The sequence below is a fragment of the Lithobates pipiens genome, unplaced genomic scaffold (genome assembly GCF_037356315.1).
Source record: "Lithobates pipiens isolate NorthernLeopardFrog02 unplaced genomic scaffold, aLitPip1_a1.2 Scaffold_18, whole genome shotgun sequence".
NCBI lineage: Eukaryota > Metazoa > Chordata > Amphibia > Anura > Ranidae > Lithobates > Lithobates pipiens.
In genome coordinates this window covers 511414927-511435764 of record NW_027507758.1, presented here as the reverse complement: position 1 = coordinate 511435764, position 20838 = coordinate 511414927, and the positions used below count along the sequence as shown (strand labels likewise).

General features: G+C 44.5%; 1 protein-coding gene across 1 annotated transcript in view; it reads left to right on the top strand.

The window, feature by feature from the left end:
* Window positions 1–20838, top strand: part of EIPR1 (EARP complex and GARP complex interacting protein 1) — a 364672-nt gene that overhangs the window by 240234 nt on the left and 103600 nt on the right. Inside the window, exon 5 of the mRNA XM_077488730.1 lies at window positions 746–845. Within this exon, the coding sequence (XP_077344856.1) occupies window positions 746–845 (100 nt within the window). The remainder of the gene's footprint in view (window positions 1–745; window positions 846–20838) is intronic.

Below are 20838 nucleotides of genomic sequence, written 5' to 3'. Positions count from 1 at the left end.
AATTTTCATAACTTTAGTAACCTGTTCATTTTCAATATGGAGACTAGCATGCAAAAAAAAAAATCGGACTAACATTTGTCCGATAATCTCAGTGTTTGTACCAGGCATTACTTCAGTGTGCCAGGCACCAACAGTGACACAATAACATAGCGTCCATGTATCTGCAATCACTCATTTATCTTATTGATGCCACAGATATTTCTTTGCTACAATTGGAAATCATTATATCTCATTGGGTAGAGGAACAGTGTGCAGAGCTCAGTGGTGCACAAAGTTTACAAATTGGTACCCATCCATCCTTAAGGGGCCAATTGTGTTTTTATGTACTTTTTACAGGTCCAACTTTAAATACTGCTGCACAATATTATGCCTCCTTTGTTAGCCTGGACAAGCACAATAAGCTTTATATAGCTTAGTTCACAGAAATACCATAAATTTGTGGTCTGAGGTTTATCTTATTATATGTTATATACATAATCTAAATGGAAGCATCAGACACCTTGAATAGTTATGAATTACTTTTATTGTTGAGTTTATCCATTACATTGTATCTCTGTTTGCAAACCTTCTGCTGACTTTTCACATGCCTCATATTAAAACATAATTAGATGTATTTGTGTGCTCATTTGTTTGGTTCTTTCTTTTATCTCTCGCCTTTTCTCTTTGTCTTCTATATACAATTTTAGGAAAACATGTCTTGCGTAGTTTTGTAACTTTATTAATATTTATCTTATATTTCCTCTAGTGTTACCTGGGAACCTCTAGGTGATGGTAAGAAAGTGATGTCTCTGGGGGACAACAGTCTTATGATCTGGGACTTACAAGAAAGCTCTTGTAACGCTGTGGTAAGTCAGATAAAACTGGGAATGTTGCTTTCTCTTGTTGGGTAAAGGACTTTGTTATCCAAGTATTGAAATTATATAAAATTGTATACATGCATATAATATACAGTATAAGCAGTGCAAAGGTCTTTGTGTCTTATAAATATTTTGTACATCCAATCTTAGTGTTGAATTTGTCATGTAGACATAAATTTGCATAGGGCACAATATAAGTTTTACTCTCACTCAGCTCCACTGTTCATTATACACTATAACAGTGATGGAGAACCTTGGCACTCCAGATGTTTTGGAACTACATTTCCCATGATGCTCATGCACTCTGCAGTGTAGTTGAGCATCATGGGAAATGTAGTTCCAAAACATCTTGGGTGCCAAGGTTCGCCATCACTGCACTATATTGTCAAAAGTATCGGGACCACAAAAAGATGATGATTACCTCAAAACGCGTTAGCCTTTGGGATCTCTACCTCCTGGCTCACAAGTTGATGCATTATAGACTTACTAATAGGGCATCATATGATGTGTTTTGCAGTTGGACCATATGATGAGCTTTTACCTAACTGTAATTTTGTGAATATAATGCTTACCATTTTATATCAATAAAAACTTTTCATAGGGTTTAAGGGTAATACTCTAGGTTGGTGTGCCCTCTCTTTCTTCTTCTTCTTGTGGTTCGAGAATACCAGACTCCCCAGTCTTTACAGGGCAGCAAGACTTGGCTTATCTTATTAAACCAAGATATATACCTAACACACCTTGTCTGGTCAGTCTCACTCACAAACACAGGAGTATTGGTGTTTATGTCTAAAAGTATTGGGCCGCCTGCCTTTACAAGTAGAAGAACTTTAATGGCATCCCAGTCTTAGTCCATATGGTTCCATATTTAGTTGGCCCACCCTTTGCAGCTGTAACAGCCTTGCTTTGTGCTCTGGTGCGCAGTCATGTTGGAAAAGGAAGGAGCAATCCCCAAACTGTGCCTACAAAGTTGGGAGCAAGAAATTGTCCAAAATGTCTTGGTATGCTGATGCCTTAAGATTTCCCTTCACTGAAACTTAGGGGTCAAGACCAACCCCTGAAAAACAACTCCACACCATAATCCCCCCTCCACCAAATGATTTGGACCAGTGCACAGAGTCCTGACCTAAACTCAATAGAACACCTTTGGGATGAATTAGAATGGAAACTGCAAGCCAGGCCTTCTCATCCAATATCAGTGCCTGACCTCACAAATGTGCTTCTGGAAGAACGGTCACACAGTCCCATAGGCACATTCCTAAACCTTGTGGACAGCCTTCCCAGAAGAGTTGAAGTTGTTATAGCTGTAGAGGGTGGGCCAACTGAATATTAAACCCTATGGGCTAAGACCGGGATGCCATTAATGTGCGTCTAAAGGCAGGGGTCTCAATGCTTTTAACATTATAGTGTTTGTAATACACAGCCACACTTCTGGGTTGTTCTAAAGAATTAAACTGTGCAGACACTGATCTCACATAATCATAGAGGTCCAGGTGAGGAAGTGAACTCATGGCTGGCACAGAGCAGATGCTTCTCCCTGCTATAATCCTCCCCAAGAGGCAACCAAATAAAATATAAAATTATAAGAGTAAAAGTAGGTCCTTCAACAGCCAATGCACATTGCTATCTGCTAAGGGCCCCCAATCAAGGCTGGATTTACAGATAGGCATTGCAGGCCCCTGCATATGTTTTACACAACATCTCTTAGCTAAGAAAAGTAGGGGACAGGGGTCTCAAGTCTCACACTGCAGAGCTTAGTGAGGAGTGCTCTGAGCCCTGATTAGAAGGAAAGGGCACGCCTTCCTCACAATACAGGGGAACATGCCCAGCTTTGGCTTTCAGTCACAGGCTGTGTGCTGGAGATCTCCTCCCTCAATTATCTCCTAGAGTCGGGAAAAGACACGAGCCATGTAGCTAACGGAGGTACAGCAGAGATAAATCACACTCAGTGATTTGTTTAGAGTCAAGTACACAGTATAGAAGGGTGTGCTTTGTTCACATTTCATATCTACAACCACTTTTAAGGCGTAAAATAAAAGTTTGGACATAATAAGTTTAGTAATGTTTTCCCAATTACGGGAATTCTGGAGGCTACCTATGATTATGAAGCTGGAATACCTGAGATTTGTTTTTTTTTGGCTGCTCCAAGGCTAGATCTTATATTTTAAGACCTCTATACCAACGTATCCTACGGTTTTCAAAAGCAGGAAGTGGAGAGACATGGCTTAAATCGGGATGTTCATGGGAGCAGCAAAGAGTCCAAGAGAAATAAGACATAAGGCAAGGTTGTGTAAGCAGTCAGGCAGGAACCTTTCTAGCAGCTCCGTTTGTCCAACAAGAAGGGTCACTGCCAGAGGGTCCTGGGTTCGGGTTCTGGTCCAGTCCCTGACCTTAACATGCGTATGAAAAATGTCCTACTGCCTAAAGATTTGTAATTCTGTTCAGCCAGTCTTGTGATCCATGTATACCTACCAAATAGCAAACCCAGATACATGATCTCCCTTTTATTTTTAGCAGTTAAAGTGGTATTAAAGCCAAAGACACAATTTTAAATTATTACAGCTTATCAATGTGGTGGCTGCATTATTTTTTTTTTTTTTTTAATGTTTTTTATTGAGTTTTAGACAGACAAACGAACATTCAACAAAAAAAAAACAAAAACAGTGACATGCCACATTGTTATGGTTAGACCCACGCAGGGGTCGTCAAGTGATTCTAACAGAATAATCGACACCTGTAGCACATCCACAACAACAATCACTAACTTAGTGCTAGGTTGGCTCCCGCTCCATATAACAACTTAGGACCAATTTCTGTAGTCGGGCCGCAAGGGGCACCAGAATAAGTGAACTAGGCACATAGGATTGGTAACACTAAAAAACCTAAGACATTGAAGTGGAGCAATGCCAGGGGGCCCTCCCCAACCACACTCCCATCTTCCCTCAGGATGACATCCCGGACATGTTAATCTGTAGTCACTGTGGAGGCATCAGCCAGCCACTTAGACCACACTTTCATGTATTTTTTGGGGCAACCCCTGTTATGATACGTTTCCTTATAATGTGGTAAGACTTTATTGACATGGGATTTCCACAGTTGTAATGATGGCGGGGCCTGCTTTTTCCAGCATAAGGTGATCATTTTCCTGGCATAAAAGAGTAGAAGTCCTATCAGGGTTCTGTCTGCTATCCTGGGGGCCACCCCTTCCACCAATCCCAGAAGGCATATCCGCGGGGTCTGGGCTACATCTATTCCTACCACTTCATGAATTATGGACAGTACCTGTGACCAGTAACGCTGAATTACCGGGCAGGACCAGAAGATGTGTATAAAGTCACCCGGATCCCCAGTACATCTCCAGCATTCCGAGGACAGGGAGGTTCTCATTTTATGTAATCTATACGGGGTAATATATGCCCGGTGTAGAATTTTGTATTGTATGAGGCGGTCACGAAGGGATACCAGGATGGTGAAGGGAAAGTCCCACATGTCCTCCCAGTCCTCGGAATCCAGATCCGATATGTCTTGAGTCCATCTCTGCCGGAGCTTTGACAGATCTGGAAAAGAGACCCTAATAAGGTGCGCATACAGGACCGAAGTCGGCTTCCTAGTACATTCAGATCTTGTAATCTTTTTCAGGGCGGATTGCACAATTTGCGTGGTATTGGGTACCACTTGAGCCTTGAAAGCATGGGATAGCTGCATATAGCGGAATAGATGCGAGGGGGGTACATTATTGCGAGATACCAGGTGATTAAAGGGGTGTATAGTCGTACCGGACGTGAGGTCAGATAAGAGTTTTATGCCACATCTGGCCCAAATTTTGGGGTCTGGTAGTGAGTAGAGGTGGGGTAAGGTAGGATTATTCCATAGGGGGGTGTGTGGGGAGATTGCAGTCCCCGGAAACCCCTCCAGTCCCAGTCCCGCCCGCCAGGCCCTTAGAGTTGTGTGCATAGAGGGTGTCGGGTCATAGGGGGCCCTGGGACCCCGCAGGGGTAAGTGTGTCAGGGCCTCCACGGATCGGACCACCGCAGCCTCCAGAACCACCGCAGTGTTGGACAGGTCTGGTGTCATCCACCAGACTACCGTGACCAACTGTGCTGCCAGAAAATATTTCTGGCAGTCAGGAAATGCCAACCCCCCCCGCAGCACCGGACGCATCAGCGTGGATAGTTTAAACCTATGGGGGCCGGAGCCCCAGAGGAAGGAAGAGAACAAACGATTCAATTTCGTAAAAAATGAGGAAGGAATCCATTGTGGGGAGTTACGGAATAGATAGGTAAATTTAGGGATTATCTTCATTTTGATGAGGTTAATGCGGCCTAAGAGGGATAGGGGAAGGTTTTCCCAGGCTTTCAACCTAGCCTTGACATTTTGAACCACCGGATCTAGATTGAGGGGGATAAAGCTGGCTACGTCTCTCGAAACCCTCACTCCCAGGTACACCATGTCATCTACCCATTGCAGTTGGATATTTGGCGGGGCTAGTCGTTTTGCCTCAGGGTCAATAGCAAGTAACTGGGACTTCGTCCAGTTCACCCGCAGTCCAGTTATCCTAGAAAAGTCAGTCAGTACTCGCAGCGCTCCCCTAAGAGAAGGGCCTGCGTCATTCAGAAAAAGCAAGAGGTCGTCAGCATACAGTGCCACCCTCTCCTCCAGCCAGGCCATTTTCAGTCCCTTTATATGGGGCGAAAAACCCGCAATGCTTCCGCCACCGGTTCCATAGCAATGGCGAAAAGTGCTGGAGAGAGAGGGCAGCCCTGCCTGGTACCCCTGGACAATGGGAAGGGAGCAGAAACATCCCCCGCCAGCCTAATGGCTGCCTTTGGGGATCTGTACATAGTCTGCAGCCACCCAATAAAAACCAACGGAAACCCCATCCTCCGCAGAACCTCCCAGAGATAAGGCCACTCAATCGAATCGAATGCCTTCTCGATATCAAAGGAGGCAACCGTTCTAGTGCCCACATTATCATGTTTGGCATGGAGATTGGTGAAAAGTCTGCGGAGGTTGATGTCCGTCGATTTCTGGGCCATGAACCCTGTCTGGTCAGGGTCTATAACGGAGGGCAGAAGGGGGTTAAGTCTAACCTTGATTAATTTAGATAAAATTTTAAAGTCAGTGTTAAGAAGAGCAATGGGTCTATAGGAGGCGCATTGTTTGGGATCTTTATTGGGTTTGAGAATTAAAATGACATGGGCATCTGCCATGGAGGGTGGGAGCGCTCCCCCCTCCAGACACTGGGTATACAGGTCAGCCAGTAGAGGGGCCAGGAGATCCGCGTGGGATCGGTAGAACTCGACGGGCAGACCGTCCGGGCCCGGGGCCCTCCCAGCTGCGAGCGAGTTAATAACAGCATGCACTTCCTCCGCAGTAATAGGTCGGACCAGATGGGACCTCTCCTCATCTGAGAGCCACCCCAAGGCCAGGGGGTCCAGGAGAGGCGCCATCCCGCCCGGATCCACAACAGGAGGGAGCGTGGAAGTGTATAATGTCTGATAGAAGGCCCGAAACTCCCTTAGGATGTCCTCCCGGGAGGTAAGAGAGTCCCCGGTAGGAGAAACCAATTCGGGAACCAGGGTCATAGGGGTATCATGGTGAGACATCATTGCCAGTAGCCTACCATTCCTATCACCCTGCTCAAAAAACTTTTGTTTAGAGTGAAAAACCTCCAACCGGGTAATCTCAGAGAGGTGGAGGTGGAGACACCGTTTTGTGGACTGAAGCCGATCGAAATTGGAGACCGAGGGGTCAGACCCATAGGCAGCAGCTGCCTCCTCAATCTCTCCCTCCAACTGGGTTTTTGTGACCTGCTGAGTTACCTGGACCGCCTTAATTTCTGACATATATTGCCCTCTAGTGTATGCCTTAAAGGCATCCCAAACTGTGGGAGGAGAGGATGACCCCGCATTAAGTTCCCAGTATTCTCGCAGTGCATGTGGGATTCGCTCCGCTATCTCTTCATGGGAGATCCACTGCACCCCAAGGCGCCATAGGGATCTGTTGCGACGCTCCGTCGCCCGCATAGTAATTTTGAGGGGGGAATGATCAGATAGTCCACTAGGCAGGTATGTCGCCTCTACCACGTCCGATAACATATGTTGATTTGCGAACGCATAATCTATTCTAGAGGAGGTTTTGTAGGACGTAGAGAAGCACGAGTAAGCCTTAGTACGTGGGTGCAGCCATCTCCACACCTCCGTAACCCCCGCCGCGTCTGTCCACCCCATCAGGTCTCCCCTAGAGGATTGCGACGGAGTGGGCCTATCAAGATCAGGGGAGAGGGTGTTATTAAAGTCTCCCAGGATTAGTAATTTAGCTGGACAATACGGGGTAATCCTCTCCAAAATAGTGTACAACACTTCCGGTCTAAAAGGTGGCGGAATATATACCCCCACCAAAATATACCTTTGTTGCCAGGCCGTGAGTACCACAATTACATATTTGCCATGAGGGTCCGTGTGAACAGCTTCCACTGTACACATAAAGGATTTGTTTATCAGAATGGAGACCCCCTGGCATATGAGGAATACGTGGCATGAAAAGTCTTCTGAACCCAATGTTTTTTCAGAGTCAACAACTTACTCCCCATCAGGTGGGTCTCCTGTAGGACCAATATGTGTGGGTTGTGCGTCTTGATATACTGGAACATCAGTGCCCTTTTAAACTTAGAGTTTAGGCCCCTAACATTCCAGGACACCACCGACCAAGTACCCAGATCATGTGACGCCATAATTCCAGGGGGGAGAGTTTAGCAATCGGATGATTGAGTCCCACCTGAGACCCACCCGACAAGCAGCGAAAGAGCACGAGCCAACCGCACATAACATATACAAACTACAAAAAACTTTACAACTTCCCAAGCACTGGGTGCTTTTCCTACCGGTACCCGGTGCCCCCCAAAAACACTGGGGGTGGACCAGGAACCGGTCTATACCCAAAACTAGCCGTAACATTGTGGAGTGTGAGCCCAAACTCTAGGCCACACTACAGTCTTCCGCAGAACCGCGGATTCAACCTTTGAGGCGTGTATTCGGTACCAACACACTGATGTTCCCTTGAACCACGGAAGTCCGCCGAAGGGCCTGAACCGCCCCCCTTGGTATACAGAGGCCCCCTAACGTGGGGTGGGGGGGGGGGAGTAATATCCTTCCACGGCAAAAGGGTTCAGTGAGAATGCCTCCAAGGGAGTGGAAAGCAGTTAGTTCCCAACTTCGTGTAGATGAACCCAATCGTAGGGGGTTCAGTGGGGGGTCACCTATTCAAGTACCTGTGAAGTGGCTCCGGTATTAAGAGGAGCTTGCGCCAAGAAAAACAAGCCAGGTCCAGGGTCACACAGTGATCGAGTCAAGGATAGGACATCAATGCAAGGTGGTCAGCCAGGCGTCCGCGTCCGCTGGGTTATCAAAGAATCTGAGTGTTCCATCATGTTGGACCCGCAGGCGGCTAGGGTAAAGCATACTATACTTTATGTTCTTGTCCCGGAGCCGTCTACGAACATCATTGAATGTTTTCCTCTTCCGCTGCAAGTCAGCCGAGAAGTCAGGGAAAAGATGAATGGATGCGTTTCCATATGTGAGAGTAGGATGCTTGCGGGCCTCCGATAGAATTCTGTCTCTGTCTCGATAATTGAGGAAGCGGACCAGGAAAGGCCTGGGGTGGTTCCCAGGGATGGCACGTCCGGAGGGCACCCGATGGGCTCTTTCCACCACATAGGTAGGAGGGACCTCGGTGAGATCCAGGAGATCTTTAAAGAACCCTTCCACGAAGACAGCCGGGTGATCCCCTTCCTCTTTCTCAGGCAGCCCCAGGACTCTAACATTGTTCCGTCTGAGCCGGTTTTCGGCGTCATCTGACTTCGCGACAAGGGACTGTACTGTGCGCTGCAGCTCAGCAATGGAGGAGGTATGTGCAGCAGTAAGATCCTCCGTGGCGGAGACTCTGGTCTCAGTTTCAGTCATTCTCCCTCTGATTTTATCAAGATCATTCCTGATAAAGTTGCACTCCTCTGCCAGGTGGTCAATACGCACAAGCAGTGACGTTCTGCTCTGCTCGATTGCAGCAAGGATGGTGGCCGTGCTGTCCTGCGGCGGGGGGGCCGACCCCGTGGCTGCCGGTGCCTCCGTAGTGCCCATCTCCATCTCAGACAACAAGGCCCGGAGTCTCCCCACAATCAAGTGGTCCGGCTGGCTAGGATCAGGAGATAGTGGAGGCAGGCGGGGTGGGGAGTCAGTCTCCACAGCCTTGAAGTGCTTTTTCCCTTTTTTGGAGGGGGGTGACATCTGACGGGACACAAAAAGGGGGGGAGACCCCAACACAGGAGCACGGGGGATCACCGCTCATAGCCCAGGGGAGCACGAGGTACCCAGCCGGGGGGGGGGGATGTCACAGTCCAGGCAGGCAGATAACAGTCCCTTGCAACCCCCCCACAGCAAACACCAGAGCAGAGGCAGATGGAGATGGAGATATAGCTGGTAGAATGGTCAGAGAAGGCTGCAGGCAGGGGGGGGGGTAGAATGGACGCTGGGGAGGGAGACACCAGGCCACAGTGCACACCCTGCAGCCCCCACAGCAGCCCCCTCCGCTCAGCACACTCAGTCACTACAGGAAGGCAAGTGGAGGAGAAGGTAGATGCAGGCCGGAGGATCCCCGAGCTCAATTTAGGGCTTGGCCGGCCGCGACACACTTCCGCGGGGCAGCCGTGCAGGAAACAGCGGTGTCCGGCGGGTCTAACTAGGCCGCAGTAGGCCGCAGCCGCCACAAGCGCGTCCAGCGGCCCAGGAGGTCCGCGATTTCGGCAGACGGGCGAAGGGGCAGGCAGGAGGGGGAGAGGGGCACCGGTAACTGGATGGATGGCAGTCTCTTACCCCAGGCCTGGAGCGGTTCGATGCAGGAGATCCGCAAGATGGCGGCGGTTGCAGGCCCGAGCGGTGCGCGGTCCCCCTCGACCAAAATTCCTCCCAATTTCACCTCAGGGCTCTGGAGGGGACAGAGAGGAGCAGTTTGCAGAGTTGGAGCGGTGTTTTAGGGCCAGTAAAAGCCGGGATGGCAAAGGATGGAGTGCAGGATTCCAGGAGCTCTTCACAAACACGTCTGTCGCCTCTCACATCCGGCCACGCCCCCGGCTGCATTATTTTTTTAAATGTTTTTTCTTTACTTGCACCTATGGGACTGGCCAGGAACTTGCTTCCTGTCATGGCTCCTTTCAGAACATGCCTTTTGGTGTTTTTTTTTTTTACTGCATAAACACTCCTCTTCATATACACCTTTAAACGGCTATGTGTATATAGTAACATGGAATAACATGAAGGTGCTTTTACAAGCAAAAAAAAATAAAAATTATACGTCTGTATAAGTGGTGTTTTTTAGGCTTTGTGTGTCATGTACCTGGGTGTATTCGAACCGGGATTTTCCTGGTCCCACAACTGCAGACTTATGCCCCGTACACACGATCGGACTTTCCGAAAAAATATATTCTATGGGAGCTTTTTGAGGGAATCAAGCAGGAGAGCAACACTGGCTACTGAACTTTAATTTTTCTCGGCTCGTCGTATGTGTTGTACGTCACCGCGTTCTTGACGTTCGCAATTTCCGACCAACTTTGTGTAACTGTGTGTATGCAAGACAAGTTTGAGCCAACGTCCGTCGGAAAAAATCCATGGATTTTGTTGTCAGAAAGTCAGATCAATGTCCGATCGTGTGTACGGAGCATAACTTCTTGTGCCACAGAAGAGCTCTGGAGTTATGGCTATGTTCTCTCAGTTTGATGCATTATCTTGGACTCACTAGCCCCACCTGCTGCCAGCTGTGGACAATCTACAATCAAAGCAGCCCATCAATAGCAGCACTTCCTATCTCTCAGTGCCCATTTGTGTGGACTAGCTCCCTGGGTGTTGTGACTGCTTTGTGACTCTGAATACCGTATATGAACTTCTGCCTGAATTCCTGACTACTCTCTAGCCTGCTGAGTTTGTACTTCACCGCCAGCTCATGTATGCCTGCCTGACCACTCTCTGGATTTCAATTGTGTATCGCTGATCTGTTGCCAACCTGATCTGCCTGACTAAGTTTTTGCATGAATCCTCAGCACACAAGCTCCACTTCAGACACTACCTATCACAGGTACATTACATTGTGTTCATGAGGCCTGAAAGCTGACCATTACAAGCACTCCTGTCAAACTTAAAGTGTTTGTAAACCCTTACCTATACCTAGTGATATGACTAACCTCAGGTGATACACAATCATCTTACATAAGTTGTGCCTGTGTATTTGCAGCCATTTGTCCTGTTCATCCTTAAATTCAGAAATGAAAATGTTTTTTCACAGACTCACAAAGCAGGGGGCAGTGAGGGGCTACAAATAAGATGCCACTTGCCCCCATCTATAGCTGGCTATCACAGTAAGAAGCATTGGAAGGCTGACAACAGGTATAAACAAGGCCAAGGCTAAATCCAAGGGAAAAATCAAGCTTAACTTACTGACCAGCCCGTAGACAACCAAATAGCCTGTCTTAACAGTATGTGTTAAAAGCAGGGGTTTAGTCTGTACACATTTTGCAAATGCATGCGTAAGCCACAGAGCCTCATCAAGGCACCCTGGTATCTGTGGTACCTAACACTAACTTATAAGTGTCCCCACAGTGGAGGCACATGCATTCTGATGGATAGGTGAGAGCAGATCGACTGAAGGGCAGACACCCTTTTTTTAAAGGTACAGGGGCACACTGGACACCCAGCATATAGCACAATGGCTGCAAAGGTGTTAGTGCATTGCCTGACCAAAAAACACAACAGTGATACAAAAAATTTGCCACTTGCCCTATCTATAGTTGGCTATCGCAGTAAGAAGCATTGGAAGACTAACAACGGGTATAAACAATGCCAAGGATACATTTAAGGGAAAAACCAAGCTTAACTTACCGACCAGCCCACAGACAACCAAATAACCTGTCTACCTCGAGGCAATGTCAGATTATGACTAAACGCACGTTGGGAGGTTTGACATGCTGACATCATCGCGTGTTAACACAGTGGACGGGTGTTCGCAAGGCGGCCGGCTGTTTTTCTTGATTATTTTAATCAGCATTTGTGTAAGTGCAATCTTTTAGCTTTAATAAACCTATATGGTACGTTTTTACACCATGGTAAGTCTCTTTACATTTTTTACTCCCTTGGTGGGTTGATGTTTGAGTCTCCCTGGTCGTCTGGTGCTTAGTCCAAGATCCTTCCCAATCAATACCTGTGGATATTCAACACTCTTCTGGACAGAGGCCCTGGCTGGCTATTTAGCCGCAGGCTCATAAGAGCTTACCTTTTGGTAAGCATGCACTCTATGTGGTGGAGGTGCACTGTCTTTGAGAGGTGTTTTATCACAAAAATATATACCTGTGTGCGCCATATGGATTGAATATATTTTTGCAAACACATAGGTTGCTGTGTGTTGAGTTCACACACATTCACTATGTGTTTGTTCTGGACTATATTCACAACACTTTTTTTTTATTCTTTATTTTTTATTTATATTATAGCGCTGCTTTATTGAACTTTTTATTTAACAGAATACATATTGGTCTAAATCTATGAAGACATTTTATTTTTTTAAATTTTTTTTTATTGAATTTATAGTAGAAAGTAAATAATATAGCTTCTTTTTCAAAATTGTCGATCTTTTTTCTTTATAGCGCAAAACATGTAAAAAACGCAGTGGTGATCAAATACCACTAAAAGAAAGCTCTATTTGTGGGGAAAAAAAATACATACATTTTATTTGTGTACAGCGTTGAATGACTGCACAATTGTCAGTTAAAGTAAGGCAATGCTCTATCGCAAGGGCTGGAGGTGAAGATTTAATTCTGGTTTATGATCGGGATCTTGTGTTATTATTATAGTATGTTGGTATTGTGTTGGTTATTATTTGGGATAGTGTTAGAGAAAGTGGTGTATTAGTTGCATTTGGTAGTTTAATTGTTATTTTAATCTGTGTTTATTCTGTTGTATTGTGGGAAACCAATATAAGGACAGTTTAGTTACCTGTATTAGCTGTGTTTTAATGTAAATTTAAGAATTTTGCAGTTCACAGTTGATTCAAAATGGCTTTTTTATTATCTTGAAGTGCTTTATATGAGCTATAAATGCACGAGAACCTTACAAGGGAGTTGTGTTTTTTTTTTTCTGAAATTAATTTGAGCTTATGCTGTGTGACCAGCTTTTTTTGTAAATAGCGCCTAGTGGAGTTCTTTAAATGGAGACACAAATAGCACGTATAGGATGTAAAAAAAAAAAACTAGTGTCATCCACAGCCTGTTAGTAGGATACAAGCATCTGTTCCGGTACCGCTCTCTCATATTATTGTAAACATTACACTGAACATCATAACCGTGATGCAACCATAGCAACCATAAAATAAACAGATGGCAATGTTACTAACTTCAGAATCATCCACTGGAAACATTTAGCCCGATATATAAAAACTGATGATCAGGCCGAGTGGAAGTCTCATCTACGGTCAGGTGTTTTCTTTTGTTTTTTTCACCTGCACTACAAAAATAACCGCTAGTATCTTCTTGGTAGCTACGTAAAATGCCTCCTGCGGTCAAGGTTGACAACTAATGTAAAAAATTGTCCCTGTGCCTAAGAAACCTACTATGCCCAGTTTGAATAATTATCGTCCTGTGACACCTATGCCAAGTGTAATGAAATGCTTTGAATAACCTGCTCTTGCAGCATTTTAAAGGAAGGGTACCAGTAGGGTTAGATCTCTTTCAGTTTACATTCTGGTCAAAAAGGTCAACTGAGGATGCAATAGCTATTAGCACGTTATACTGCACTTACTCTAAAATAATGATGTATTGCTGCTTGTGTATTTCAGCTCTGCTTTTTACTCTATTTCCCCAATGAAGTTTGTTTCTAAACTTTATCTATTGGGCTTGGGGTCCTCAATCTGCAATTGCATTTTTGATTTTTTTAATAAATAGACTGCAGGTAATTAAAATTGTACACTAGAAGAAGAGAGGGAAGATCCCTGGTGCCGCACATCCACAGAGTCCTATGGTGGTATGAGAGAGACAACCTCAGCCTGGACTTCCTGGACCCGCTGCAATCAGGCTTCCGCCCGGGTCATGGAACAGAAACAGCTCTCCTCAAGATTTGGGATGACGCCCTCGAAGCAGCAGATGATGGAGAGCCATGTCTCCTCGTACTGCTAGATTTAAGTGCAGCGTTTGATACAGTAGATCACAATACTCTACTCATCCGCCTCACAGAAGTAGCCGGAGTCCAAGACATAGATCTCCAATGGTTTGCGTCCTTCCTAGGAAATCGGTCACAAACAGTGAAACTAGGAAAATTCCTCTCCGAAACTCGGGCAGTCACCTGCGGAGTCCCTCAAGGCTCTCCTTTGTCACCCGTTCTCTTCAACATTTACATTCGCCCACTCCTTCAAATCATCAGATGCTCAGATCTCTGCTTCCACTCTTACGCTGATGACACGCAACTTTATTTCCGGATCAATGGAAAAAAAGATCACCAACAACAACTTGAAAACTGCCTCAAATCAATAGAGGACTGGATGACCACCAACTCCCTCCAGCTGAACAAATCAAAGACAGAGCTTCTTATCTTACACCCAAATCATAAGCCCGCAACTAAAACCTCCTGGTCTCCACCAACCGTCTTTGGGAAGACTATCTCCCCAAAGACCAAAGCGAAGCGTCTTGGGGTTATTTTAGATGCACAAATGTCGATGGATGCGCAAATAGGATCTGTAGTCAGTGGATCTCACCATCTGCTGCGCATGCTTCGCAGACTCATCCCTTTTATCCCAAAGAATGACAAAGCAGTGGTAGTTGGAACAATCATTAATTCACGTCTGGACTACGCAAATTCGCTTTACACAGGATTACCACAATATCAACTTGCGCAATTACAACTGATCCAAAACACGGCGGCAAGGCTGATAACAGGAAAAAAACCCTGGGAATCCATCTCTCCTTTGCTGAGGAGCTTACATTGGCTAACCGTAAAAAATCGGATCACGTTCAAGACCCTTTGCCTCACCCACAAATGCGTGCATAGAGAAGCTCCGCAATACCTAATGGAGAAAATAAATCATTACACACCAAACCGCAGTCTTCGATCAGCCAACAAAAACCTCCTCCTCGTGCCCAAAGCCCGGTATAAATCCAAGGGTGATCGGAGATTCGCTGTCCAAGGGCCTCAGCTATGGAATGCTCTACCAATCAACATCCGCCTGGAAGAAAATCACCTGGCTTTTAGGAAAAAACTCAAGACCTTCCTCTTTTAGCAGCTGATCAAAGCTCGCCACAGCGCCTAGAGGCGATTCAGTTTGCATTGTGCGCTATACAAGTATTTCATTCATTCATTCAGGCGTGAGCCCAGGCTGAGGTTGTCTCTCTCATACCACCATAGGACTCCATGGATGTGCAGCACCAGGGATTTTCCTCTCTTCTAGTGACTACAGGAGCTGGGACCAGCGTCGCCCACGCTATTCAGCGGCACACTAAACAAACCGTGGCTCACAAATAAAATTGGTTAGTAGTCTTCTGTGTTATTTTTAAGTACAGGTACTCCACAGTCATCCCAAAATCATCCCAAAAAACACAATACAAATGCTATAATCTGAGTTGCAGTTCAGTGCATAAAAAAAAAGTATTTGATTCCCCTATCAACCAAAAACAATTCTGCCCCCCACAGACTGGCTACAGTATGTGCTCATGTGTTACACAGATTAGGCCTGTCAATTTAAAAAGGTGCTCCTAACGACAACTCATTATGTGTATAAACCTGTCCATAGAAGGTTTCTTCCATTCAAACCTCACCATAATGGACAAGACCGTAGAGCTGTCAAAGGACAGGGACATGATTGTAGACCTGCACAAAGCTGGAATGGGCTACAAGACCATCAGCAAGAAACTTGGTGAGCAGCAGGCAATGGTTGGAGCAATTATTCATCCCCCATCTTAAATTGGTAGTAAACTCTGTTGCGCCACTTGTACCTACAGGTAAGCCTATGATAAGGCATACCCGTAGGTACAATTAATATCTCCTAAACTTGCACTGTTTAGGAGATATTCAGAGTGAATGCAGTCAATGACATCACCAGCTTGCATTGGGCGGGAGTGACATAAAGGCACCCCTAGCCACTCATGTAGCCAGAGGCTGCGAACCCGGAAGGAAGACCATGCATATGCAAGGCATACTAGCACATTCATTTTTTGTTTGTTTTTTGTACCCCCTGTGGTTTACAATCCCTTTAAGAAGGCACATGTACAGGCCCATTTGAAGCTTGCCAATGAACATCTAAATGATTCACAGAAGGATTGGGAGAAAATGCTGTGGTCAGATGAGACCAAACTTAAACTGTTTGGCATTAACTCGACTCACCATGTTTGGAGAAAGAAAAATGCTGACTATGACCCTAATATCACCATCCCTATAGTCAAGCATGGAGGTGGAAACATTATGCTTTGGGGCTGTTTCACTGCTAAAGGTACAGGCCGACTTTGCCACATTGAGGGGCCAATTGACAGAGCCATGTATTGAGAAATCTTGGATGAGAATCTTCTTCCCTCAGCCAGAACACTGAAGATGGGTTATGGATGGGTCTTCCAGCATGACAATGACCAAAAACATACCTGCGAGGCAACAAATGAGTGGCTCAAGAAGAAGCACATTAAGGTCATGGAGTGGCCTAGCCAGTCTCCAGACCTTAATCATATAGAAATTTTATGGAGGGAGCGGAAACTTTGAGTTGCCAAGCGCCAGCCAAGAAACCTTAAGAATTTAGAGAAGATCTGTAAAGAATAGTGAACCAAAATCACTCCTTAGATGTGTGCACCCCTTCTAACCAACTACAAGAAATGTCTTACCCCTGTGCTTGCCAACAAGGGCTTCTCCACTAAGTACTAAGGTGTCCGTTTATGAAGCAGTGAACAGCGGCGATCGCCAGTTCATAAACAGTTTATGAAACCGAGATAATCGGGGGAGAAGTGTTTGAACATGTTCTCCAGCCGATGATTTTCGCACACTGAGACTCCTCATTGACTGACACAGTAACGGACAGTTTATGAAGCTGCTATCTCAGCACTTCACTGGCAATCTGAGTCATAATTCACCCCCCGATTCACCAGCTCAGAGGTGGAGAATTGGGGAGTAAAGAGAAAATCCCTGGGGATCTGAGGGGGAAGGAGGAAGATTTTTAACTGTAATATATATATGTGTGTGTATGTATGTGTGTGTGTGTGTGTATATGTATATATATATATATATATATATATATATATATATATATATATATATATATATATAGTTTTATATATATATAATATGTATGTGTAAATATAATGTGTGTGTATATACATGCATATATAATTTGCGTGTGTGTATACATATATAATGTAGGGGAACTCGATATTTTATACCATGCCGTCTGTCAGTGTACTGAGCGGCGATATTTTATCACTGCTTAATAAACTGATGCCTGTGTGTTTCGGTGAATTTCTGGTGCTGTAATCTCATAAAGTCTCACGAGATTCCAGTATCGGGGGCCGTTCTCCGCTGTTGGAGCATTTGTAGATCACTTCACTCCTCCGAATGAGAAGCAATCTACTCTGCTTCATAAACAGGCACACAGAGGAGAAAGATCTCCTCTGTGAATACCAGAGAATGAAGCAGTGAATAGATTTCACTGCTTCATAAGCAGACACCTGAGTCATGTTTTGCTTGGGGATCAAATTCTTATTTTACTCACTGAACTGCAACTGAATTTAAAACATTTGTATCATATTTTTTTCTGGATTTTGGTTATTCTGTCTCTATCATTTAAAATACACCTATTGTAAAAAAATATATATAGATCCTTCCTTTCTTTGTAAGTGGGAAAACTTATAAAATCTGCAGGGGATCAAATAATTTTCTCCACTGTATATAGACAGTCATGGCCAAAAATATTGGCACCCCTGCATTTTTGTCAGATAATGAACCACTTCGCCCAAAAAATTGTTGCAATTACAAATATTTAGGCATTCTCATGTTTTATTATTTTGTTTGTATTAGTTTGACACAAAGTGGAGAAACAAAAAGCCAAATCTGACACATTCCATGCAAAACTCCAAAAATGGACTGGACAAAATTATTGGCACCCTCAATTTAATATTTAGTAGCACACCCTTTGGAAAAAAATAACTGAAATCAATTGCGTCCTTTAACCATCAATGAGTTTCTCTACTGGAATTTTGGACCACTCTTCTTTCGCCAACTGCTCCAGATATCTCATATTGGAAGGGTTCTTTTCCCCTACTGTACTGTGCCCTGTGGGATTTAGATCTGCACTCATTACTGGCCAGCTCAGTACTTTTCAGAGCTTTGTCTTAAACCATTTTTTGGTGCTTTTTTAATGTGTGCTTTGGATCATTGCTGTAAGACCTCTAAAAAAGACCCAGTTTTCTGACACAGGACCATACATTGCACCCCATAATTCTTTGGTGGTCTTCAGATTTCATAATGCCATGCACACGGTCATGGCACCCAGTGCTTGAAGCAGCAAAGCAACTGAAAAACAGTCAACCTCCACCATGTTTGACTGTAGGGACAATATTCTTTTCTTTAAAGGCCTTGTTTCTTTTTTTGAAAACAGTAGAATGATGGACTTTACCAAAAAGCTGTAATTTTTTTTTCATCTGTCCACAGCACATTCTCCTAAAATAATTTAGGCTTCCTCAGGTAAGTTTTGGCAAACTCCAATCTTTATGTTTCTCTGTCAGCAGTGGGGTCCTCCTGGGTCTCCTACCATAGCGTTCATTTTCATTCAGATCAAGACTTACAGTGCGAGCTGACACAGTTGTAGCCTGTGCCAGAAGGTCAGCTGATCAAGGTTCTTTATCCACCATTTGAACAATCCTTTGATATAGCTACAGTGCCATGGACTGTAAACTTCTTTACAATGTTGCGCACAGTGGACACAGGAACATTAAGATCTCTGGAGATGGACTTGTAACCTTGAGATTGTCCGTGCTTTTCCACAATTTTTGTTCTCAAATCCTCAGATAATTCTTTGCTGCTCTTTCTCTTTTTTTCCATGCTCCATGTGGCATACAGAAAGACAGACAATAGAAAGGTTGAGTACATTTTTCACCATTTTAACTGATTGCTGGTAACAGTCTAGTAGGAGCACCTATGATTTTGCAGGTCAAGGATTCCCAACTCTGTCTGCCATTCATAGAGAGCAAGATAGGACAAAAGGGTAGCAGTGTAATTTTTAAATCTTTACTGACACAACGGCTAATAAATTCTTAGAAGAGAAGTGCCAGCCATGAAAAAAAAAACACACCCAGTCTTGCATTATACCGGCATGTCTAGTCAGAAAATTCAGTAGCTAACCGACTACTGTACAGGTTTTTTAAAACGTGCATGCTGCTTTCTTTTGATGTAAAAAATGCTGCAGTCATATCTATACAGCTAACAATATGATTACCCACTTCCATACCGGGCCATTGTCATATGACATCCGCAGGAACACACTGTGCCTCTGGGCGGGCATCATATGACGTCCTTGGCTTCCCACCGGCATAGGGGCATTCACACGCCCGCCGCGTCACCAAGGAAATGATACGCATGCCCGACAGGCGCGATGTTGCAGAGCTTGTGGCAGAGCAGAAAATTGGATGTGTGTGTAATAGGATATAGGACCACTAGTATATAGGAACACCGATCGTTCTCCTCCCCTAGTCAGCCCCATCTCCCCACCGTTAGAACACACAGTCAGGGAACACATTTAACCCCTGGATCGCCCCCTAGTGTTAACCTCTTCCCTGCCAGTGACATTTATACAGTAATCAATGGCTATTTATAGCACTGATCACTGTATAAATGTCAATGGTTTCAAAAAAGTGTCAAACGTGTCCGATCTGTGTGCAATGTCGCAGGCACAATAAATATCACAGATCATCGCCATTACTAGTACAACATTTTTTTTTATAAAAATGCCATAAATCAATAACCTATTTTGTAGACGCTATAACTTTTAAAACCAATCTATATACGCTTATTGCTAAAAGTATGTAAAAGAATGATCGGCCTAAATTGAGGAAAAAATATATGTGAGATATTTCTTATAGCAAACAGTAAAAAATATAGTTTTTTTTTATTAAATTGTCGGTTCTTTTTTTTGTTTATAGCACAAAAAATAATAACCAAAGAGATGATCAAATACCACCAAAAGAAAGCTTTATTTGTGTGGAAAAAAATGCTCAAAATGTTATTTGGGTGCAGTGTTGCATGACCGCGCAATTGTCATAAAAAAATGTTACAGCGCTGAAAGCTGAATATTGGCCTGGGCAGGAAGGGGGTGAAAGTGTGGGGGGGGGGGGGGGGAGTAGTTAAATCGTGCCTAATCATTAATAGCACTGTAAAACAATATATAAAAAATATATAATCAGTGACTGAGTAACTAAATATCAGAATGAACACATGTCCTTGAAAACACACTCATCTCTTCCACCAAACGACATCACCGATGTGAATCCAATGGTCACCATACCCTCACCCCAATCCAGTGTAACTCAACAGATTGAATTTAAATGACAAAAAATATGAATTGCCTGTTATATTTTAGATTGACAATTACAACTTTAGAAAAGTATCCATACGATTCAACCTCTACAGGTACTTCTCTATAATCGAAAAGAATGCTTCTAATAGTGCAGTAAAACCCAAGAATTTAATTTAATAAGAAAAATGCTCACCAAGCTATTTCTTTCAATGCGGCATAAATTGGAAAGCTTATGGACCATAACCATACACAGGATGCCACACTCAGCAAGCTGGCAGGATCTCACCACCACAGTGATGTCTGATGTCACTTACTGCTACATCACTTCCACCTATGTCACTTCCTGCTCACACTCGACCACATCCCGACATGTTTTGTCTTTACTAACTTTTTCAAGAGATGGTTTGGGCAG